Below are 23,997 nucleotides of genomic sequence, written 5' to 3'. Positions count from 1 at the left end.
AATAAAAAAAAGGTTAGGTACACGGACCTCGGAAAATGGGATAACGCTAGAGAGATGATAATTTTAATTCTCTCACCTTTTTTTTTTAACTGACTTATTGTAGATTTGCCGCAGAGGGCATTAACTACTTGGCCGGACAAAATTCTCTCACTGTAACTGTAAACATTAAGGATTTTTAGAAATTAATTCCCTAAAGGGTTAAACAAAGGGATGACGGTTTGTATGAAATCTACGAGGATACGAGGTTTTAATTATTTTTAGTCTATACTTTTGCGATGGAAATTCAACTTAATATTAACTCAGAATAATGAGCTGAATCATTCCCCTCAGTATTCGTTACGATGTCACTTAGACCCCGTACGAATAAGTACAGGTAGCCATACAAGTAGGTATGGGTGTTAGCGACACCGTAACGAATACTAAGGGGAATGAAAATGTTGGTGTTTTTTTTAAATTATTTCCAGTTCCATACTTTTGCGGCGGAAATTTCCAATTGATATCAACTCAGAATCATGGTTAGAATCATCCTTCAAAGTTTTCGTTACGATGTCACTAACACCTTGTATATAAAGAAGCTGTAACTAAAGCTATATATATATATATATAGCTTGTTATGATATATAATGGTCGAGTCAACTGTAACATGTAAGTATTTATACAAATGCAAAGTTAATCAAACCAGTTAGCTACTAACCTGGCGGAAGGCGATTTATCGTCGGGCCCGTACACACAAATATGTATCTGTTCAATTAATTTTTCTCATTCGTTTTACCCATACTGTGTACAGTCGGCGGAGAAAGCCCTACCAACGACCTACCGATCCCTACTAGGAAAGTAGAACCCGATATATCGCCGAATTAGATATATTTTCCATTATTTGTGTTTTTTTTCTTGGGCTTAAGAAAATTACCCCTGTCTTTCAGTGACAGGTCCCGCCAAAGGTCATAAGACGTTAGATAGCTAAGAAAAAACTTAAAAAGTAAACTTTCAAAAGAGCAAGTAAAAGTAGAGGCAGTAGTGTGGATTTTGTTTTTTTCTGTGTAATAATTGTCATTAGGTATGTTACGCATTCAACCCCATTTCTACTACCTACTTAACATAAATTACGATTCTCCTTTTGAAAACTTGTTGTTTATTAGGGCACACTCCTAAATCGTGAGTGAATGGTGCTGCTAAAGCGCGGCGGCCGCGCGGCGTTTATTGCGCCCATTGTACGCGGCCGCGACATCAGAGCGCCGGCGTGCATAATACATCGCAGTTCGCTGTAGCTGTACGTCCGACTTTAATTATATATCTGCTACAATTTCGCCTTTTTTTCGAGTATTTTTCACATTTCCTCCCCCCATGCACCCCTCCCATCGCCCGCTCAACGGCCGCAGGAAAAAATCGCGCGTGTGTGTACACGTATCGACACCCGCGCTTGTTGTGACAATCATTACCCACTCGCGCGATCGCGCCGCACGCCGCCGCCGCTCCCTCCGCGACTTACTCGTACCTTCCGACACAAAAGACAATCAACATTTCAATTTAATGAACGGAAAATGATTGTCATACGAAAAAAAGCAAAAAAATTAACGCAATTAAACTTGTAGAATACGGCGGAGTGCTCGATAAGCCGCGCTCAACTTTTCCTGTAACAGGCTGTTATTTCACGATTTAAAATCGGTTCTCAACCCGTTAATGACGCGAGTACAAGTGCAGATCGGCTCCGTTCGGCCGCGGACCAATCTATTTAATAACCCCCGCCGGTGACACCCCGCCCGTCGGCCATCGCCAATTTTCACCCCCTCGCCCGAGCCCCCTAGCACCCGCCCTGAAAAAAATCCGGAGCGTTTTAAAATTAATGAGTAAAAATCTACACACACATCCGCGCGGACAATGTGTGCGCGCGGTCGGCCAATAATGACCACACATTACCGGCCCAAATATGTCGCGATGCCGCGCGACCGGGGCCGCGCGCGGCGCTCACACGGAATCCGTGATCGCCTAGCCTTTTCCATTAGGTCCAACTATCCGGGAAAAAAATTGAGTTCAAATTGAAAATTCGACGGTTCGGGCGTGCTAATTCTGAGAGCGGCGCCGCGTCGCGGAGCGAACGCAGTTAGATAACATTTGTAGAGAGGGAGGGGTGTCACCCCTACGCAACGCCGTTTTTATTTTGGCCGGCCCTTGCCCCCTTACCCCCTTCGTTCGTCCAACTTCATCTGAATAATTACTGATTTTTTCGTGTACCGCTGATTATTGCGAATGTTACTTGTTGATGAATAATTCTTCTACTGTGTTCATTAGTCGCGCCGTCACCCCGCCACGTTCGACGGACTATATTCAATTATTTTAGTTAGAAGGGAACTTAGTCACTTCGTAAATCATCTCTTGATAGTCCTTAAGTATTAATTTCCTAAAATAATAATTCAAATCTCTTTGATATCATATACTTACATGTTTATAATCAAAGTTTACTAGGTATATATTTCTATTAAATCATCAATATTTTTAAAGCACGTTTTAAAGTTTGAAGGTAATACACTAGCATTACAGCGAAATATTTTAAAATTGCTTCCTAACCCGTCGTTATTGGATTCCATCGGTAAATAAAAAATCAAATAGAAGCTTCCATCTTTCATAACATGATTTTGCTGTACTGAATAAAAGTTTAATGCAACGTTGAGCCCATTTTAGAAACAGTTGACGAGAACGGGTATATGTGAATATATGAGTAGGTAGGGTACCTACTTTATGTTCTGTCAATAGAGTAAGTTACGTGTACATTCACAACTTCAGTAAGCTTATTTGTAAAGTTACCTAATGAATATCAGTACGTAATATTTTTTCCTTCAAAATAAGTAATAAATATAAAAATAGAAAAAGCCTATATACTTCCCACTGCTGGACTACTAGTGTAGGCTTTATTAGGTGTAAACAATACTAAAGTAAAATAAATATGAAAATGTATTTATAAGCTCGCGTCGCCGCGGTAATCGACAGCGACATTCCGCTAATGAAAACTAAACAAAAACTTTTTAATTTTAATATGCTTATTCGACAAGTGACAAGTCGGTGGATGGCGATCGCTTTGGCAAGGATTTCGGGGCCGCCCACCACCCCTGGGGGCGCATTTTTTCCCGCCACCACCGAAGGGGTTGATTTTTTAAACTGATGACGCGCTTTCATTCCGCGCTGTGCAACTTCGCCGCGCGGCTGTATGTGTGCCGCCCGTTGATAAATAAATAAATAAAAAGAAAAAAATATGTGAACGCTTTGTCGATAGTGGCGTGTTCCTCTTTCGCGGCCGTATCTGTTCCCGTTCGAACTTTAAAAAAATAAAGAAATAAAAATTCGCGCGCGTGTGATAACGGTTTGTGTAATAGACGTTTGAAAGGTCGAACAAAGTTGAGCGAAACTTGTGCGAAGTTCGCCCCAAGTTGGTTTCGGGTGTGAACGAACATTCCGCGAGTTTTTACAATTCCGTCGCGATGGAAATGGACTGAAACGGGTTTCGGGAGGAAACACAAATTATCGGAGTTTTAGTGGAGAGAATGACATTATCCTTTGTAAGTACCTTTAATTATTATTACCTACAAGTTTTATTAGTGCAAAAGACAAACGTGATAATTTAACAAAAATTACAATAAAAAAGTTTAGAATTTGTATAATGTTACTTCACAGTTAAGTAGGTACAGTTGACGCTAATGCGTTTATAATAAATACCTAATTCCAATTTTAAATTTTCTGATAACAATTATCATTTATAAGACAAAACATTTAAAGTTAAACAATTAAAAACGTGTTGCCAATTAAAATTAAATAAAATGTAAAACAGTATAATTTAATGATGTCATGTTTAAATAAGGCGCATTTTGGTTTGTAATAAAATGCTGCACCTTTTTTCTTTACGGAAGTGACAGTTTACGTATTTAATTAAGTACTTAACTTATTAAAATAAAACTTAAGTAGCTAACCCACGCTCTCTCAAAGTACGCGACAAAGCTTACAATGTCATTTTATTCAAACTCATGCCGTAATTAAGTAAAGTAATTATAAACCCGGCCTTTTATAGTATTTCCGCGAAGTTAATCATACTGGGAATAAATAAGTAATTAATAAGTAACTTTGCTGACCTTTAAGTAGGTATGTAAAAGTAAAAAGCACTTAATTTTGTTTTTATCAATTTGCACGGTTGTAAGAAAATTATCAATCTAACTTTATTATTTTATCCGCATTTTAGCGCAACGAATAAACATAAATAAAAAAACTTAATTTAAAATTTGGGAATTATTGAAAATTATTCACATTATAAATATTAACTATTATTATATTTATTATTATAGTTACCTAGATATAATAATATAAGACTGAACAAAGAAAAGAGATGCGTAAATAGTTTAATGGGGGTTGCCTGGAAGAAATTGCTCTAGAGCAATAAGGCCGCCCAAATTGTACTGTTTTCATGTGTTATGTCTGATTGTTGAAATTTTAGTTCTGTGCAATAAAGTATATTTGATTTGATTTGATTTAATTCAACAATTTCTAAACATATAAGTCTTAGTGCGGGGCATTTACAGAGTCCCTAAAAGTGAAGAAGTTTAAATTTAATTTAAAAAAGTAAATAAATTCAAACAAAACAGAAGAGTAAAGAAATAACACTATCTGAGAAAGGTATTAGGTAATAACTATTGCCGGTTTCTACCAGTAAACTTAACATTAGACTCTCAGAGTCAAATGAATACAATCGCGTAAATTTAGAGTTAATCGTATGAAAAATAGCCCAAACTATAATTCTACCGATTAAAAACGGCATTAAAATAATACCTGTCACGGGAGAAGAGACATACCCATTATTCTAATACTATTGTTTGATACTGCACCCTAACCCTCGCTAGGGGCTATAATAAGATTTGTAGCTTTTATGTGTTTGTGTGTGTGTTTGTGTTCGATTTTGAGATAAAAAATTGTATGGTATCTAAGTTTATACGTTTAAGATCTACGCGCCACTTGACAACCAAGTCAAATGAGATACTTTTTATGAAACGTCAAAACGGAAGGTTTCTTTCGATTTTGTATTCAAATACTGCCTGTGACATCATCAATAAAAGCGGTGAATCTACGAAGATTGTTACTTAATTCATATATATTGTTTTTTGATCATCTAAGACTGGCTTCTATTTCTAGATTAGGATTTCATAATTTTCTTTAACCCTCTCAAATACCCTAAAACGTACTTTGTATATATAAAATTGTACATTATGTATTATATTATTGGCCGATGGGCTGATTCTCTCATCATCATCTTATCAATCTTAGATTTTGTTTATTTATTTTATTTTAAGGGGATTCTTCTTCTCGTATCGTGTGGGTTGTGAGTTGGATTACCAACCTAATCAACCCTGGTGTCAGAGTTACTATTGAGCCGCCAAAGGCCATGACTCATATAATGACTACGTATTTACATCAGTAAGCAGTAACCGGGACCAACGGCTTAACGTGCCTTCCGAAGCACGGAATCATCTTGTTTTTGAACAATCAGATGATGTCAGCCTGTAATGTCTTGACCAAAACAAGGACAGATATTTTTTGTTAGACATGTTCCTAACAGGAACTGAAGCCAAGGCCTCCGGATCGTGAGCCCAACGCTCAACCACTGGATTACAGAGGCCGAAAGTTGACTGTGTGACTTCAACTTGTAGCACCGTTAACTTGTCGACTTTTGTTTTATATACATATATAGTGTTGTAGATCACATTCTCAACTTCTTTTCCTTCAGCAGGCGGAGTCGGACCGCGAGAGCGGCGACAGCTCGCCGGACGCGACGCGTGCGCACATCGATCCGCGCTCGCCCTCCCCGCGCCGCTCGCCGCACCAACCACACTTGAATGGCTCCAGTGAGTTCGTACACCAACTTTTATTTACTCTCTACTATTAAGAATGAAAAATATATATATTAATATGTTGTACGCCACATTACAATACGTCCTTGAACGAAATCACATAGAAAAAGAAGCAAAATTATAACACAACAGTTCAAAGAAAAACTAGATATATGTATGTGTGGAAGGCGTCTAATATAAAAAGGTCACACGCAGCACTATTGTCTCTCTCTCTTTCTCTCTCTCTCTCGTTGGCATTTATTATTCTCATCTGATGGTGGGATCTGCTTTCTTCTTATTTCTCTTCCACTTTGCACTACTATACTATATTTAGACTACTCGTAACTCCCATTAAAATAGTTTGATCAGAATGTTGGGACAAGAAGATAGTATATATATATATGCATACTATCTTCTTGTCCTATCATTAATATAGGATATCCCGTAAATATTGGATCAAATTTTATTTATTTATTTTAGATATAGCCATAGCATGGCTATCACAGCAGAAGCTGAGCCATTTCCTTTTGCCGGTAACATAACATCAGTTCTTAAAGAAAAAAAGAATGTTACTGGTAATAAATGTATTTTATTATTTGTTCTTAGATAAATAAACCGATTGTTGTCAAATCCTTGCCTAATTTCCATAATAAAAATCAAACGTATGCGAAATCCTAAATCCGAGGTTATATAATCAGGATTGATTAATTTATTATCTGCGGTAGAACAGTGTGATACAACTGGTAGAGCATGATAAACCGTTTAATATAAGAACTAGTAGTCCCTACACAAAGTTTTAAGAGCAATACCTTAAAATTAATTTAAAGCTCATTTGAATCTTACTTTTTTGTAAAAAAAAACTTATTATAATATTAATGATAAAAATGCCTGGTATTAAATGTGTTTAAGTTATAAAATAACTTGTAATATATACCTACATTGATTAAAAAGATGTGTTGTTGTCTTCAGTTTTTTGTCATATCTTCTCCCCAGACATAACACCTTGCGACATGTCGTAGATTCCAAAATATTAAATTGACCATCAACAAGTTTGTCCATGGTAATTACGTTGAATAAATGATTCTGATTCCCGGTACCGTATCGTTTTTGAATAACACCTTAAAATATCTTACATTGTCACGTCAACGGCCTCCGTGGTCCAGTGCTTGAGCGTTGGGCTCACGATCCGGAGGTCCAGAGTTCGAATCCCGGTGGGGACATATCACAAAAATCACTTCGTGATCCCTAGTTTGCTCAGGATATTACAGGCTGATCACCTGATTGTCCGAAAGTAAGATGATCCATGCTTCGGAAGGCACGTTAAGCCGTTGGTGCCAGTTACTACTATTATTATTACTGACTCATGTCAAGGGCCTTTGGCGGCTTAATAGTAACCCTGACACCATAGTTGATGAGGTTGGAAATCCACCTCACAACCCATACGATAGAAGAAGATTGTCACGTAGAAAACGTGGAATCCTAAAATGAAAATCCAATAAAACAGTTCTAGTTTATATTAGTCAGAAAAATAGAAGGAGAGAACCGATAATTGTGAAATGATGTCACCCGTATGAAACGTGTGTAGGAAATCCCTAGACACACCCATCTGAATCGACATTTTTAAATGACTTTGCTGTTCTCTTTGATAGATAAATGAACAGAATAATTTCATTGTTAACAGGAAAATTTTATAATAAACCTTTGCACCTACTAGGTATCCATCTAATATATATCTCATTAGACCAACGCAACAAATGCTTATGATGTGTTAAACAATGACAGTTGAGGATTCTGATTTGGGTCGTATAATATTTTTGACAAAAAATACTAAGTTGCATGAGTATCACATCAGCAGAGAGTGCCTATCAGCGAAACGCTAAGATCTTTTATTAATTGACAGATTGAATATTATAACATGGCATTCACATTTCGTACTGTAAAATAATAAATGATTTGAATAAAAATGTAACGAGCTGCTCTTTAAAAATATTTTGCACGCAGGACAACACAAAACACTATTTTGATAACAGGGAAGATATAAAAGACATAATTTATTTCTAAAACACTTCCAGTGGGTATGCCACAGAGAGTGACCAGTTAACGAAGAGAGGACAGATAGTGTTAGTATAATAAAAAAATATAGCTTATAAAAATTAAAACTATAGAAGCTACATACAAACATTGTCACCCCGTTTTACTCCCTTGGGGTTTAAATTTTGCAAAATGTCGTCTTAGTGAGCAGCGGCATCCTAAACGGAACCCTCATGCTAAATTATTTGCGACTCCTAGCACTTGCAGTTTCTGAGATTTTGTTCTGAGTCAATCAGTCAGTTAGTGATCTTTCGCTTTTATAATGTATAGATACTAACGAACCGATGTTGTCCAACAGTGGCGTCGATGTTCCAAAACCTGCAGAACCTGGCGAACATGCAACAGAACATGCCGCCGATGTCACAGCAGTTGCAGCAGCAGATGTCGCAACAGATGTCGCAACTGGCGGCGAACCTGCAAGGGTTGACGTCCATGTCCAACAACCCGGTCATCAACTCGCCGCTGAACCTTAGCGTTAGTGCCCCAGGTAAAGATTTGTTCGCTATCTACATACCTATTTCCCACACTATCTTAATACATCATCATCATCAATTTAAGAGGCACGCTCTTGTCGGTGCAGCATTTCCATGCTACTTTTTTAGCGAAAAATAGGGGTGGTTTCCCTCTTGCGTTCCGCCCCGCAGTACTCTGTCTGACGCAAGTGGGATGGCGCCCAGAGTAGTCTATTACAAAGCCATACTAGGACTCCTGTCCTCCGCCTCTGAATGGTACTGACAGTTACTGCTGCCCTCTGTCAGGTTCCAGGTTACAGTCCCTGTGACTTGCCCCTTCCGTCCTGCATTGCCGTACCGATGGCTCCCATCTTCGCCACTGCAACCGTTGAGGTCTTCACCCGTATCCCTGGACAAGGGTTCTACGTTATACCCCGTATTTCTCTCGCCTATTTCCCACCGACGAAAGCAGAGACTAGGAATTCCATTTGCTTCAATCCAGACATACTTCTTTTGTTTCATCCATGTATGAAACGATTGATGACGTTTCATACACGCACTCGGATTCAGAGATCTTACTGAACTTTTTCTAAAGACATTTCCAATTTGGCCGATGTACGGACTTCTAGGTCTTCATCTGCCAGCCCTACAACCAATCTAACACTATCTAATACGTACAAAACACATCCTCAACTACATTCCGGACACTTCACACAAAACACCTCGTTTTACACAGACGCTACACATTGACGTTATCGTACACGCGCGTCTATGTATGTGACGTCTGACACCCATTCGATTGATAACTAAAGTAAGTCCAAGGGGGGTGAGGTAAACCTATCTCAGCCGCTGGTGGGGGGCGGAGAGATGCCGTTCTATACGTAGTATTATTACTTATTCTATGTCCTCAACATACATTTTGTGGTGCTGTGGTACATGGGCTTGGTTCTCAAACGGATAGCACCACCTCTCTACCAGGTACCGAACTTGCTCCTTTTCAGTTAATAAAATAAAATTGAATGTTCAGGTAAATTATCAATTTATCATCATCATCCTCGTTTACCACATTCCTGATAGGAATGTTCTAATCACCAATTGTATTGTATCCTAATATCTTATTGATATGAGACAATTATGATTAAAGCTAGATTACCTAGACATCTCACGCATGCGTGTGAAATTCTGGTACAAAATCTAAATCAATTAGTACCTAAGTCATGGGTTGTTTGTGCTCAGAAACAATTTCTGTTGAACTTCTTATAATTGGTAAATTTAATTCATTTGATGTATCCAATCGTAAATCTACAGAGTTCAACGTCTGATTGAGTATGAAACTGTTTCGTCCAAATTAGACCAAGTATTTCGACCGTCTGGAAAGCAATTCCTTTTACTGATGACCGTTTAGTATAAGCGTTTACCTGCTATTGTGAAATGCCAGGGTTAAATTCTTAGTTGACCAAAATATTCAAGAATAGGTGTATTGTTTTAATCCTAGGGTTGGGATTCATCTGAGCCCCAACGCAAGGAGTCTATCAATTTTGCTAGGTACCTACCAATACATAATGGTATTATAAAACACCGAAAGAGTAACAGATATAACTTAACAAATTAACAAAAGTCTATGGTCCCATTACAATACGCCCGTCACGTGAATTAAGATGGTAATTCCACCTGCAGATTTCGTATGCAAATCCATCTATTTCCGCATGCATCCAGGCCACTTCACATCGTCTGCACTTTTCCAGCACGTCACCAAATGGGCTGCGGTAAGAGGTCCACCACTAATTAGACTGAATTAGATAGATTGGGATAATCAGGAAGACACGGTTTGCGCATTAAAAGTCTTAACTTTGGAATCACGTGATCGTAATTAGGTGATTACCGAATCCAATCGATTTAATGAATTCAAGATAGCGGCTCACTCGCCCGCCCATTAAAGCTATGCCGTAATGGACGAAAAAACCTATTTAAATAATGAGTATAATTACATATTTTTTCACCAACGCACGGATATTACGACTGTTGCGGTATCATTAAGAGTTTTATTGTCTTAATAGAGCTAATTATACATTTTTTTCGGCTCTTAATTGATGCGCCGTAGGAAAGAGCATTTATTACAAAATGTGAAATGTCATGGTATAAATGAATACGTTATGTTAATGCCGAGTTTAACGGGTTTGTAAGGCATGCAGATAATGTTCTGGAGTTTTGTTCGGCCCGTTTTGTTCGCGGTAAATTAGTCTTGCTCGGTTGCCGATGAATTTTGTGTAATTTTCTATCGTTGTTTTATTATGTCGGATTTGTTAGATGGACGCCGACTTTTGTAATTATAATATAATTTTATTGTTTAATTACCTAAGTAGAAAGTTGTGTAGTACATACGATTGTGCGTTTGTTTCGTTGATTTGTTAACGCGCAGCGTGACGGATGTGTCAGAGGGGAATAATTGCCGCGTCTAAGCCGCTTCGTTACTAATATATTTTATTTAGTGGATCCAAAATTTTTTAGCGTGCTATAAACTCAATGAGATGTTACAAAAGCCGAGAGATCTCTTCACGCGTCATTTTGCGAATAAAACTGGCAATTAGTAGAACTAAGCCATAAGTACACAAATGCTGAGCGGTCACGACCGATGATGCTGATACGGTCATTTTTCATTCCTAGCGGTCGGTTGTTAACCAATTTGAAGTTGTGATTTTAAGTAACGATGTGTTCTAAGTAAATAGGTTAGATGAGGATAATATATTCCATGATGTGTCTCAAATACTTGTAGGTAATGCAAGTATGTATGTACATACATAGACTACTACCTACCTCTAGGGTGTTCAGAGTAAAAATCAAAAACAACTTGCAATCTCAGTCAATGTTGACGAGCCGTCAGTAAGATGGATATGATGAGCCTTGTGGTAACAAGGGATGAGTCTATCGCTCATAACAATTGTTAAGGGAGCTTAAGCTGGATATTTGATCCAAGCAGGATATTTGTCTACCATACGCAATAATAATCATGTTAGTAAGGACGCAATCCCTCAGATTTTACGACATGACCAGCTACACCAGGTAACTAAAATTGTTACCTGTTGTAGCTCAATTTCATTAAGTATACTAAGCAAGCGAACCCGTGAAAAAACGGAAGTAATGGTACACCCCGGACACTTCATACAAAACGCCTCGTTTTACACAGACACTACAGGTTGACGTTATCGTACAGACGCATCTGTGTGTGTGACGTCTAACGCTCATACAATTGAAAACTAAAGCAGGGCCGAGGGGGAGTGAGGTAAACCTAGCTCTGACGCTGGTGGGGAGCGAAGAGTTGTCGGTCTATACGTAGTATTATTCCTTATTCTATACTAAGGTAAGGCAAAAACAAAAACACACCAGCAGAAAGCTCGGCAGCTTTCTGCTGCTGCTGCTGCTTATCTCTGTATTTTGTGTCCATTGTGCTCAATAAAGTATTTTATCTATCTATCTGCCTTGAGACATGTGACAGTCATCCCTATAAATTTCAATCTTAATCATCACCTATCGTTATCCTGTCTTTCACAGGGTCTTGTTGCCTAAAAGGTCCTGCTTTTTACGCAAGCGACTGCCAATCTGATCTTCCGACTAAAGGGAAAATCAGCTCATTTATACAGGCTAGGTTACTTACCTCCGAAAACACGTTGTAAAGGGTCTTGATGTTTTCTTTCACCTTTAAGTACGTGATATTAATAAGACATTATCAACAGGGTCTGGGCGAGTTATATCGAGGGCTTCGACCAATAAACGCGGCGAATAATATCTACGTAAATAGACGTCGATCGACTTTTGGTCGTAGTCCTCCGATTTTAACATTATAATAACTACTGATATAATAACCAGGCATGGGCTCTCCGACTCCAGTGGGCAACAACAACATGCTGCCGCCAGCGATGCCGTCTCCGATGCCGCAGCTAATCCTGGCGTCAGGCCAGCTGGTGCAGGGCATCCAGGGTGCGCAACTGCTCATACCCACCTCGCAAGGTTAGTACGATACATTTTAAGAACATAAACTACATAAACTCACGCCCGTAATCCCTAATTGGGTGGGCAGAGCCACAAGTAATCAAAGACAACTTGCAGCCACATTTTAAGAAAGAAAGAAAAAATAAACTTGTTATTTTAGGAAACCACATATATACAAGTACAATTACGTTACAATAACATCACATGACAGCAAGCATAGATACAAAGGACAAACCTGAAACTACACAAGACAGTAACAATTAGAAATATTATGTAGTTACTTACATACAAAAGATACGGTACTTTCTTAAAAATAGAGAAATAAAAAATAAAAACAAGTATTATAAATTAAAAGTGTTTTTCCAGGGTAACTGCGTTTCCACTGAAGTGTAGTGGAATGTAGATGTGCAAGAATCTACCAATCACCGCGAGGGATTAAGCGATAAAACATCTTCTCTATCGGCCTCTCGCTCGCTACGCTTCAATGGGAACGCACCTTCCTACATTGGAGTATGTTTTAAAATCACAGTATTTTCTGTATTCATCGCAGGTGTTCGTTTGGTGACAAGGGGGGTTAAAAAAGCCACATTGAAGTAGTTCATTTAAGAAATCAATATCGCATTTTGATATTTGTTAACAAATGTCAAATTGCAATATTGACTTTTAGATGAATTGTTTAAATGTGGCCTTTTGAACCAACCCCCTGAAAAAAAGTCTCATAAAAAAAACACTGACTCGCCCCTTCTGTCCCACAGGCATAGCGACTCAGACCATCCTAACAATACCAGTAAACCACGTCAACTCGAACGACCAGATGGTGAACCTAGCGCTAAACAACGGCCAAGTGGTCTCAACGTCATTAGCCAACCTGCAAGCGATGGCGCAGCCGCACCAGCTGCTTAACTCAACGCCTCAGCAACAATCGAACATTCGACCGAACATGTTAAACCCGTCGCTATCAAACGCATTGCTAAACCCAGGATTACCGAACTTCCTATCGAACGGCGCGACGAACGCTCAGGAGTTGCTGCAAGCGTTACAGCAACCGCAGTCGAACCACAACCTGCTGCAGACGGTGCAACAGAACAACATGTCGCAACCGATGCAGGGCCGGCGGTCGTCGTCGCCGCGACCCGAGAGACATTACAAAGATAGAGAAAACTTTGAAAGGTTCGCGGGCGGCTCGAGAGAACGGAATGAGCGGGAGAATTCTGCTGCTTCTTCGATGAACAATATTAACAGGTCAGTGCGGTTTTTTTTCTTACAGATGGGTAGATCTTCGGACACCGGTGGACATCATTATCGTTAACGCAAAAATATCCTAAAATTTTTGGTCTTTTTTGCTAATATTCGTAACGTAAGTTGGCCACACTCGTAAGTTCTAAATGGATATTTGCAAAAAGACGATATATTTAGATTATGTATTTTTACATTAACGGGAATGTTGTATTGACTTGTATTAACTTCCGCTGTTCGAAGAAGTACCCAGATACAAGTACTTGATAATGATGTTTTTTTTTCTATTTAAATATTGTAATTTTGTTTTCGCCTTAGCTAGTAAGAAAGGAAAGATAGATGGCTAGTGGGGCAATGCCAAAAATGTAGCCGCTATAAAAATATTCACGCAATAGTTTATGCCGTTCAAAAATGACATTTATACGTAAGTATGTAAGTATGTTGATCTATTTTCTAAATGTACAGAATTTGAGATTTTTCTTTTTAAATGAATTGATTAGTATAAAACATTTCAAAAAGTGAATTATTCTTTACCAAACATCTAAGTTGTCCCTCCAATATTTTCACAACACAATTCTAATCCAAGTGGCGGTGCCAAATTACCTCATTCCCGTTTTAATGGATTCTGGCTTTTACTGCTGAAGCAATTAGGTCTAGATGGAGTGCAGATAGTGGTGGGTAAGCGTGGGTGCAATGACAAGTGTTGGTTGTAATTATGTGACAATGAGTGTAATTACTGAATGAATGTGGACTACATCACTACTATGTGTATGTGTGTGTGTGATTGGGTCTGTCAGTGTGAGTGTGTGTTTGGGTGTGTGTGAGTGTGTGGTTAGGTCAGCCGGTCTAAGTGTTGCGGTTTTGTTGTACTTAAAGGCTTTGTAATCATGTTGTAGGTACTTAACGAGGTATAACTTGTTAACAAATGTTGTTAGGGACCTGTGCGTAGGAGTCGGACGTAACTCAATCTGCGACAGGTAGTTTTTTTGTATGCATGCTGTTGACTACGCATGTATTTACAATATTAAAATAATGCTTTAATAAAGTATTCATAGCCCTCATCCGTGTTTAGAGACGCTCACAAATAGAACATACATACATAAAGTCTCGCCTCTTTCCTACCGGGGTGAGTAGAGACAGAGTAAGTAGGTAATTCCATTTGCTTCGAACCTGACATACTTCTCTTGCTTCCTCCATATCCATCAATCGCACGCTGCACTGGTGAAAGACGGAAAAAATAAACTATACATGCATTCGTGATAGGTAATATGATGACATATTAGACTCAGGCGCACACTGCTAACAGGGTAGGCAGTAGCAAGTCTATACGTTATACTGACATAACCTTATATCGTTGTGTCTAGTGTAAACAGAAGAGGTACAAATTATTGGAAAACTAACTTTTTTACAGTTGGTAACCAACCGGTTGGTACCTAAGGTTATCACTAACACAATTGGTTCGACCATTGTAAAGGGTGTTATTGACATCGTAACGAATACTGAGGGGGATGATTCAGACCATGATTCTGAGTTGATATCAAGTGGAATCTTCCGTCGTAAAATTCGTGTATTTCTTTGTGTTTTTTTTCGTTCCATACTTTTGCGACGGAAAATTCCACTTGATATCAACTCAGAATCATGGCCTGAATCATCCCTCAAAGTTTTCGTTACGATGTCGCTTACAACCTGTAGACGGTGATACGGCTCACCACCTATCACGTTGGTCTAACAGAAAGCTCGGTGAGCTGTGGATACTTAGTTCATCTTGCGATGGATGTAGGTACCTCTGACTAACACAACTGGGAAAATAATCGTGAAATTGTGTATGTTATCTTTTATCTAAAGTATATGATCTGTTAGTAGATTTGCCTCGAATAATATTCGCTCCTCTGTGAGTACAATAATATTTATTATACTTTGGCTATGGAAATCTGATTTCGTTTAAAAAAAAAGATTTTATTATCCTTCAATGATAAAATATTCTCTTGGGTTTTCCATCAAGGTGTTATCCTTATTTTTTATTACTTAAGTACTAAGTATTTATGTATTACCTACGTGCTTATCAAGTTCAATTTATAATTGGTGAATAATGTAAGTTGGTTGGTTCTGTATGAATAATATAAATTTAAGACATAATTTTTAACGTCATGTATCGATACGATATGCACATTGGTAATGCATTGTAATAGTATTAAAATTAAAACAGGCATTGATGATTTTTCACGGCATAAAGATAAGCGCGAGGCGCGAGTTATGTCGAGGTCTTTGACCAATAGTCGTGCGACGTCTATCCACGTAGGCATTCGCCGCGGCTATTGGTCGAATCGTTCGATGTAATTCGCGTCGCGCGCGACGAAGTTGCCGGCAGGATTTGTGCTCGATTAATGTCAAAAGGCTCGCTCGCCCTATTTTTTTTTTGTGGATTTAAAAAGAAACATGCGAGGAGTAGGTGTGTATAGTATACACCTCTGCTTTTTGTCTGTATGTTAAGTTTACGTAGTAATGGCCTTTAGTTCTATTATATAGGACATGGAGAATTATGGAATTCTCCCGCCTGACTAACTCCCATAAAAGAAACCCTATCTGTACTTACTGTCAGAATTGCAATAAACAAGTACGATATTAATTAAGCAACTACGTTATGACATTCATCATGCAAAGAGAATATTATCATTTTTAATTCATTCGCAATAAAAAAAACATACTGTCGCATGTCCCTATGTACCTACGAGTATTAATGGGGTATTAAATCATGTTATAGTCATAGGTGATGAAGTTTTTATTAGATAAATGACATATAAAAATAATTATATTCATAAAAACGGTATGTAAAAACACCTTGTGCATAAAAGGTTAAATTGTTTATTAAAAGTCGTGTCAGATGATGGATGACGCGACAAAGTGTGTAAGATTCGCGATGTAGTGTTATATGTTGATTCTGTCTCTTTCTAGCCCGTATGATAATATATAGAGTGAAGATAATTTTGTCTACTTAGTTACGAACTTCAAATAAAGCTGGTAATGTAAGTCGTTTGGAGTTAGCAAAAATTTTGTAATAATTATAAAGACACAAGAAAGAACAATGACAGTTATAGGTAAGCTTTTTTATCAAAAACCATAGTAAAGTTAAAACTACCTATCTTTCAAAACTAGAATCTAAATAAAGAAAATCGTTTACCTTTAAAATAATCGTTGACTTTTAATCTTTGACCGTGACCGTTAATCGTTGACTTTTAAAATTGGATTTCCAAAATGCTCACGGATTGCTATATTTGAAATTAGATTACCTATAGAGAATGTGATTTAAGGAAGGAAAAAGTTTTCGTATCTAACCGCAAAACATAGGTATTTTATCAAAATAGAAAACTTATTTCCTCAGTTTGAAAACCTCTTACATACTAAAAAAAACTTCCTTCAAAAAGGCTGGCTATACTGCCTTGTAAAATCCGCGGCGAAGGAACAAAAACTGGGGCCGTAGCCAAGTTCCAAACAACTAAGTATTACCATAGTCAGTGACAGTCACAAAAATCAAATCAAATATACTTTATTGCACACAACATACAAAACAAGAAAAAAAGTACACAAAAAATATAAGTATGGGATTGACATGTCACCTTAAGTTAATCCCATACATTTTTATCACTGTCACTGTCGATTGTTATAATCGTTTGCTACTCGGCCACACCCTGGACACTTCATACAAAACACCTCGTTTTACACAGACACTATACGTTGACGTTATCGTACACGCGCATCTGTGTATGTGACTTCTGAAGCCCATACGATTGAAGACTAAAGTAAGACCAACGGGGGTGAGGTATACCTAGCTCAGCCGCTGGTGGGGAGCGTAGAGTTGCCGTTCTATACGTAGTATTATTCTTTATTCTGTGACTCGGCTAAGGCCTCAGACTTACATGGTTTACGCACAGGTCCCGGTAAAACAGCACATAGAATGAGACCTAATAACTTGTCACTGCGCAAGGTTAATGTTCAACTTATAAATACGCCGCATTTTTTACACTATTGAATATACAATTATAACCAAAGAGATTATAACTTATGTAGGTTTATATCTATTTCCCTAGCGTTATTCTGTGATCACGGGGTCCACTTATGTAACCTGAAGATTTGACAGGTTCGTTTTTTTACGAAGCGACTACCAGTCTGACCTTCCAACCCACGAAAGAAAAATCAGCCCAATACAGATTAGGTCACATTTCTCAGGAATGTGTGTTTCCTCACGATGTTTTCCTTCCGCCACTGAACACGTGATAAGCATTAAAGATCCAAACATGAATTTGAAAACAAATTCGAAAACCATTGGTTTAGGCCCGTGTTGGGATGTGAACCTGCGACCTCAAATTGAGAGTCAAGCGTTCTTCCAACTGGGCTACCACGATTTCATAGGTATAAGTAGATTCATGGGAATATTAAGCCAATGAATGTACGATCACGAGCATTAATATGCATACACTTTGGTACCATGTCACATTAACGAAGAAGAATGAAGAAATTGCTCTAGAGCAATAAGGCCGCCCAAATTGTACTGTATTCATGTGTTATGTCTGATTGTTGAAATTCTAGTTCTGTGCAATAAAGTATATTTGATTTGATTTGATTTGATTTGATTTGATTTGATTTGATTTGATTTGATTTGATTTGATTTGATTTGATTTGATTTGATTTGATTTGATTTGATTTGATTTGATTTGATTTGATTTGATTTGATTTGATTTGATTTGATTTGATTTGATTTGATTTGATTTGATTTGATTTGATTTGATTTGATTTGATTTGATTTGATTTGATTTGATTTGATTTGATTTGATTTGATTAACTTTTTTGACAAATTGAACCGTAAGTCTCACTAAATGTCAAATATGTTAGTGCGACAAAGTCCTAAAGTGGATACATTATATTGCTCATGACTGTACCTACCTTAGACTACCTATCAATAATTAAATGAAGCAATACATACTTGCATACTTTTCCGTAATAAATACGATAATAATATTATAATCCACTGATTGACTAATAGAAAACAGGTCTTGGGAAAACCTGGGTGATCTTAATAAATCTAAAATTTTCCTTACGGGTAGTACCTTCCTACTTAGGTACTTGAACACAAGTGTTTATACGTATAATTACTAAGATAATAAGGAAAACCCAGGCCATTTGACTATTATCTACCTTAATGAGCTATTTAATGCTAATTGCAGGATGTAATGCTATATTATGCCGCTGTTATAATTGCATAAATAATGTTGCATCCACATAGTGATGTTACACGGCCAATATTGTGTCGGATTTAGATGACCGATGTTACTGAAATTAGTAAATAGAGTTGGATATGGCAAAATAAAATATAAAATATAAATATATAAAAATATGGAGCTCGGTGGCGCAGCGGTTAACGCGCTCGGTCTGCGATTGTTGAAGTTAAGCAACTTTCGCAGAGGCCGGTCATAGGATGGGTGACCACAAAAAAAAAAGTTTTCATCTCGAGCTCTTCCGTGCTTCGGAAGGCACGTTAAGCCGTTGGTCCCCGCTGCATTAGCAGTCGTTAATAACCATCAATCCGCACTGGGCCCGCGTGATGGTTTAAGGCCCGATCTCCCTATCCATCCATAGGGAAGGCCCGTGCCCCAGCAGTGGGGACGTTAATGGGGTGATGATGATGATGGCATAAATGTAAACTCCCGCCTATTTTTACACCGGAGGAAGCAGAGACTATAGAATTACATTTGCTATGATCCTGACATACTTCTCTTGCTGCCTCTACATTCATCAATCGTTTAGATACACGCCGGTTCAGAGTAGATCGTACTGAACCTTTTTTAAGGGCAACCCCAATTTCATCAATAACGTACTTCCTTTGCCCCTAGTCTAATTAGATATGAATGCGAATCGAATCTATAGTATCTATGGGTTATAACATTTTGGAATTTGACTACTTCTGATTGATGAATTATTTTACTTTCCTTACAATTTTTGTTTTGTATTTATCGCCCTGGAAATAAAATGACTATATAAGTAAGTACAAAGAAATCCCGATTTTTTTCTGTGATATTACTCATAAAACAAAATACCATGAACGGAAATATATTTTGCATAGTCAGTCACAACTCACAATCAATTTAAAAGCGAGTCTATTCGAATTGGAAACTTTCGTAATCGAATCGGTTTAGTAACAGCCCTACGCGCACACATGTTACAATTTTCTGGTGACGCGGCCGTAGCGAAGATAATAAAAATATAAATGACATACAACCGTAATGATTATGATATAATTGTTGTAGTTAGAAATTATTAAATTACCTTACTTTTTATTGCGGTAAAATTGTGGGTATGGCGATATTACAGTTGTTGGAAAGCATGTCCCTTTTTGTTCTATTCATCATTTTATTTCTCATTTTGATGACTGGAATTAAAATATAAAGATAATTAGTACATGAACATGATGTTGCTGATTCCCGTGCACACCATCTAAATTTATTTTAAGTTATACCTGTCATTTTTTTATCCGCTGAAAAAGAAAGGGACGGGTAATCGACGGACATAAAATTTATGGAAAACACGTCAATTGTAGGCGGGAAAAAGAACTTACCAATACCCCCCCGACAGAATTAGGTTGACACCACACAGCATATGAGCGAGATGTCTATTTATTAATTCATTTTAAAATTAACAGTTGTCAATCACCGTCCCTTTCCTTTTCGGTAGATAAGAAAATGACAATTATGACATAAAATAAAATTATAATTTGTCTGCTGAAATGGGGGTCCGTGTCTACTCTTGTATTAATGTTATTTCTTAGAGTCAAGGCCAGATAGTAATGTGAGATTTTACTGCAACTGGATTTTTTGATATGACATTTATTTTAATATTCATTTATACTTACTAATAATCCGCCTTTTTGTTCAGTTACACACATACATTTGTCGTACATGAACTTACTTCTATTAACCCTAATAGTTTGGGCAGAGCCACAAGTAAACAACTTGCAGTCATTCTTGATACAAGGGCCGGCACAGGCGGCACGGGTTCCGTGCTAAATATATTAAGCGCTTCCCCAATAGACGCAACGAATGCTATCTACGTGGATAAACGTCAAACGGCTATTGGCCCGCGATGTACGTAGTTCGCGCCGCGCACGGGACCCGTACCGCGGGCTTTGAGATAAATATGATGAACCGTATGGTGATATAAATGGAGGGAAATTCTGTCTTGTATAAAGCCAGTCGACAGAACATGATGCCGATAACTCTATAAACGTTTGACTAATGGACCCAGGCCTGTTTTCAATCAAGCAGAGGTTATATAAATTCTACACCTGTTTTATATATTGCGGGTTCATCATCATCATCAATTTAAGAGCCACGCTCTTGTCGGTGTAGCATTTTCCAAATACTCTCCATGCTACTTTTTTAGGGAAAAATAGGGCAGTGGTTTCCCTCTTGCCTTCCGCCCCGCAGTACTCTGTCTGACGCGAGTGGGATGGCGCCCAGAGTAGTCTATTACAAAGCCATACTAGGACTCCTGTCCTCTGCCTCTGAATAGTACTGACAGTTACTGCTGCCCTCTGTCAGGTTCCAGGTTACTGTCCCTGTGACATGCCCCTTCCGTCCTGCATTGCCGTACCGATGGCTCCCATCTCCGCCTCTGCAGCCGTTGAGGTCTTCACCCGTATCCCTGGGCAAGGGTTCTACGTTATACCCCGTAGGTCTGGGTCCCTATTCGAACTCAGCCACCATCTCACATATTGCGGGTTAATCTCCTCAAAAAGTATTGTAATACGAGTTAAGTACCTACCCCTTGCAAGGCCAAGGACCTCCTAATCGCTAGTAACCGTAGTCATCAGACTAACGCTAATATATTCGAAGCGATATCCCGCATAGGATCTATTTATCACCATTACTTGGAGGATTAGACGCGTCACGGGCCCGAGGTAATTACAGACGCTCGCATACTTAATGTGCGCACCTAATTATATGGTCGCATTAGGTGGATGTCTCCTGGCTGACTTCGGATGTTGTAGAAGCTTCTCGATTCTTCCTAACGCAAGGAATATATGTTACGTTGTCTGGTGTATTTCTTGAATATTGTATACCGAACTCGGTTTTTCATGACGGAGTTTTATTCTTATCTACTCTTGATGAATATACCACCGACGTAGACCAATGATAAGTTTTCAAACTGGTTTTCGAATTCATGTTATATATCATAAATGATTATATATCATTATCTGCACCGATCATATGCCCGAGATATACGTTTTGGAGGTTTGTTTGCTAACCTGACCTAACCTGTATTGGGCTGCTTTCTTTAGCGTTGAAACGTCAGATTGGCTTGACAGTCGCTTCTATAAAGAACTCAGACCTGTCAAATCTTCAATAGCGATAACGCTAGGGAGATAATGTGTTTTATAAAAGAAGCGTTTTAATAGCAGAAGGATTAGCAGTGTAAGTAGATATAAGTATAAATGAATATACTATGTATGTAAATATACTATGTACCTTTTCGATCAAAAGTTTAACAATAGATTGAGAGTTTAACACGAGATATTTCATACATGGCAAAGTATAGATAAAGTAAAAAGTAGTAGTAGTAACTGATAAGTGTAGTAAGTGTAGATAGATATACGAACGTCTTGTATATTTTCCAATTTAATTATGCATTTCAATTAAAGTAAATGTTAAGCTAAAATTATAGAGAGGTAAAATAACAAAAAAATGTAAGTAACTCGTGATAAAACAGTAAAGTTATAATCATTGATTCTTTAATGCATTCCACGCAATTATGTTTGAAAGACATTAATGATCAGACAATCAACGGTTTTCCGATCCTATAGACGGTCTTGTTAGTGGATTTATTTATGTCTTGATTAGAGAACAAGTGGGGCAACACACATACTTACATAAAAACACACCTACATAAACACACCACAGACCTAAAGGCGACTAGACTTCGCTTAAGAGGACTCATTGTTGACACATTGATGTAGAAGTTACTGTAGTATATTCGCATTACACTACAGAACTATGTATAACTACAGTTGCCGCTATATGTAGGAAAAAGAATAGATGGTACTATGGAAGGATAATGAATAGGAATTTGGTTGTTTATGGTATGAATTTAGGAAGGAAGTTTTTTAAAAGTATAAAATGGTTGCCTATTATTGGATTGTCCTCGAATGCAAGAGGCATTTGTTGTTTTGAAAATAAAAGGAGTCGAGATAATTAAACTATATCCCACATATATACTGCTACAACTTTTAAAGAAGTTCTACTTATTTAAACGTTTAAGAAAAAATTGAACTTCAAGATTTCCCTTAAACAAAACGGTTTTAAATTTAGTTTGTTGCTGTGAAAATTATCATACTTAAATACTAAAAAAAAACTGTTTGTTATTTAAATTTGTAGCTGTGAAAATTATCATACTTAAATACCTATTCAAAAAAAGAAAACTTAAGAGTCTGAAATAATAAATATATGTATGTGTACATCTTCAAGCACAAAATAAAGTATAACCATTATTCGGGGAAAAGATACATGCATTTTTTTTTTATTCTTCCGGGGCAGTTCGGTAAGAAGCGGTTGGAAGTTTGTCCGTTCACGAGTTGAGTTCTGCCCTACCTCAACAAGTACTTGTGTGAGTTTGCCTATAAAATATTTATATATGCTGTTGTGTCTATAGTCTGTTTTCCTCTCTAGTCTGTAACAAACACACACATTCAAAGTGCAGATAATGATAATGGCATGCTGTCGTTAATGCGTAATTACTTTTGCATTGCCGTAACACTGAACAAGCTTAGCGTGTGCTTATGGTGTTAAATCGTTTGAATTTCTCGTTTCTTTTTTGTAAAATCTACTCTTGATAATCATTTGATACGCCTTGGGGTGCGTTCAGATAGACGAAGAATTCTGTTTTATTTTCTTTGACTTGTTTCTACAGTACTTTACACGGGAATACGTTTACTGCAAGTAACTTAGTGAAAACCATCGCCCATTTTGTTTTGATGTACTTAGCTGAAGAATATCGATTCACTTTTAGAGAACGTAACATAAGCTCAGGATTATATCGCAATTGGGGTAGGCAGAGGTCCATCGAAAGACGAACTAAGTATCGACACCTCACCGAGCTCTCTGTTAGACCAACGTGATAGGCGAGCCATATCGCCGTCTATAATGGTCGAGTGAAAAAATAACTTTAGCGAAATTTTTACTTGTCATCTCTTTTGACAGCGATTCAAACACCTAAGTAGCTTTGTTAATTGATAGTAACCCTCCTTATATTGACTTTTATTGCCGACTTTACCTAAGATACCGCTTGGTACTAAAGCTCAATTCAATGTCAATTCTACCGGG

At 37.8% G+C, this 23,997-nt stretch overlaps 1 protein-coding gene across 6 annotated transcripts in view; it reads left to right on the top strand.

Annotated features, from left to right (window-relative positions):
• LOC126371710 (POU domain, class 6, transcription factor 2) overlaps window positions 1-23,997 on the top strand; it is a 185,295-nt gene that overhangs the window by 120,428 nt on the left and 40,870 nt on the right. For 5 of the 6 annotated variants that reach the window (XM_050017036.1, XM_050017037.1, XM_050017034.1 and 2 more), the window contains exons 4-7: window positions 5,762-5,879; window positions 8,254-8,442; window positions 12,272-12,412; window positions 13,150-13,636. In XM_050017036.1, the coding sequence (XP_049872993.1) occupies window positions 5,762-5,879; window positions 8,254-8,442; window positions 12,272-12,412; window positions 13,150-13,636 (935 nt within the window). The remainder of the gene's footprint in view (window positions 1-5,761; window positions 5,880-8,253; window positions 8,443-12,271; window positions 12,413-13,149; window positions 13,637-23,997) is intronic. The other variant, XM_050017033.1, reaches the window with a different exon arrangement.

The sequence above is a fragment of the Pectinophora gossypiella genome, chromosome 13 (genome assembly GCF_024362695.1).
Source record: "Pectinophora gossypiella chromosome 13, ilPecGoss1.1, whole genome shotgun sequence".
NCBI lineage: Eukaryota > Metazoa > Arthropoda > Insecta > Lepidoptera > Gelechiidae > Pectinophora > Pectinophora gossypiella.
The sequence above is the reverse complement of the archived record's forward strand: the minus strand, read 5'-3'. Positions and strand labels throughout refer to the sequence as shown.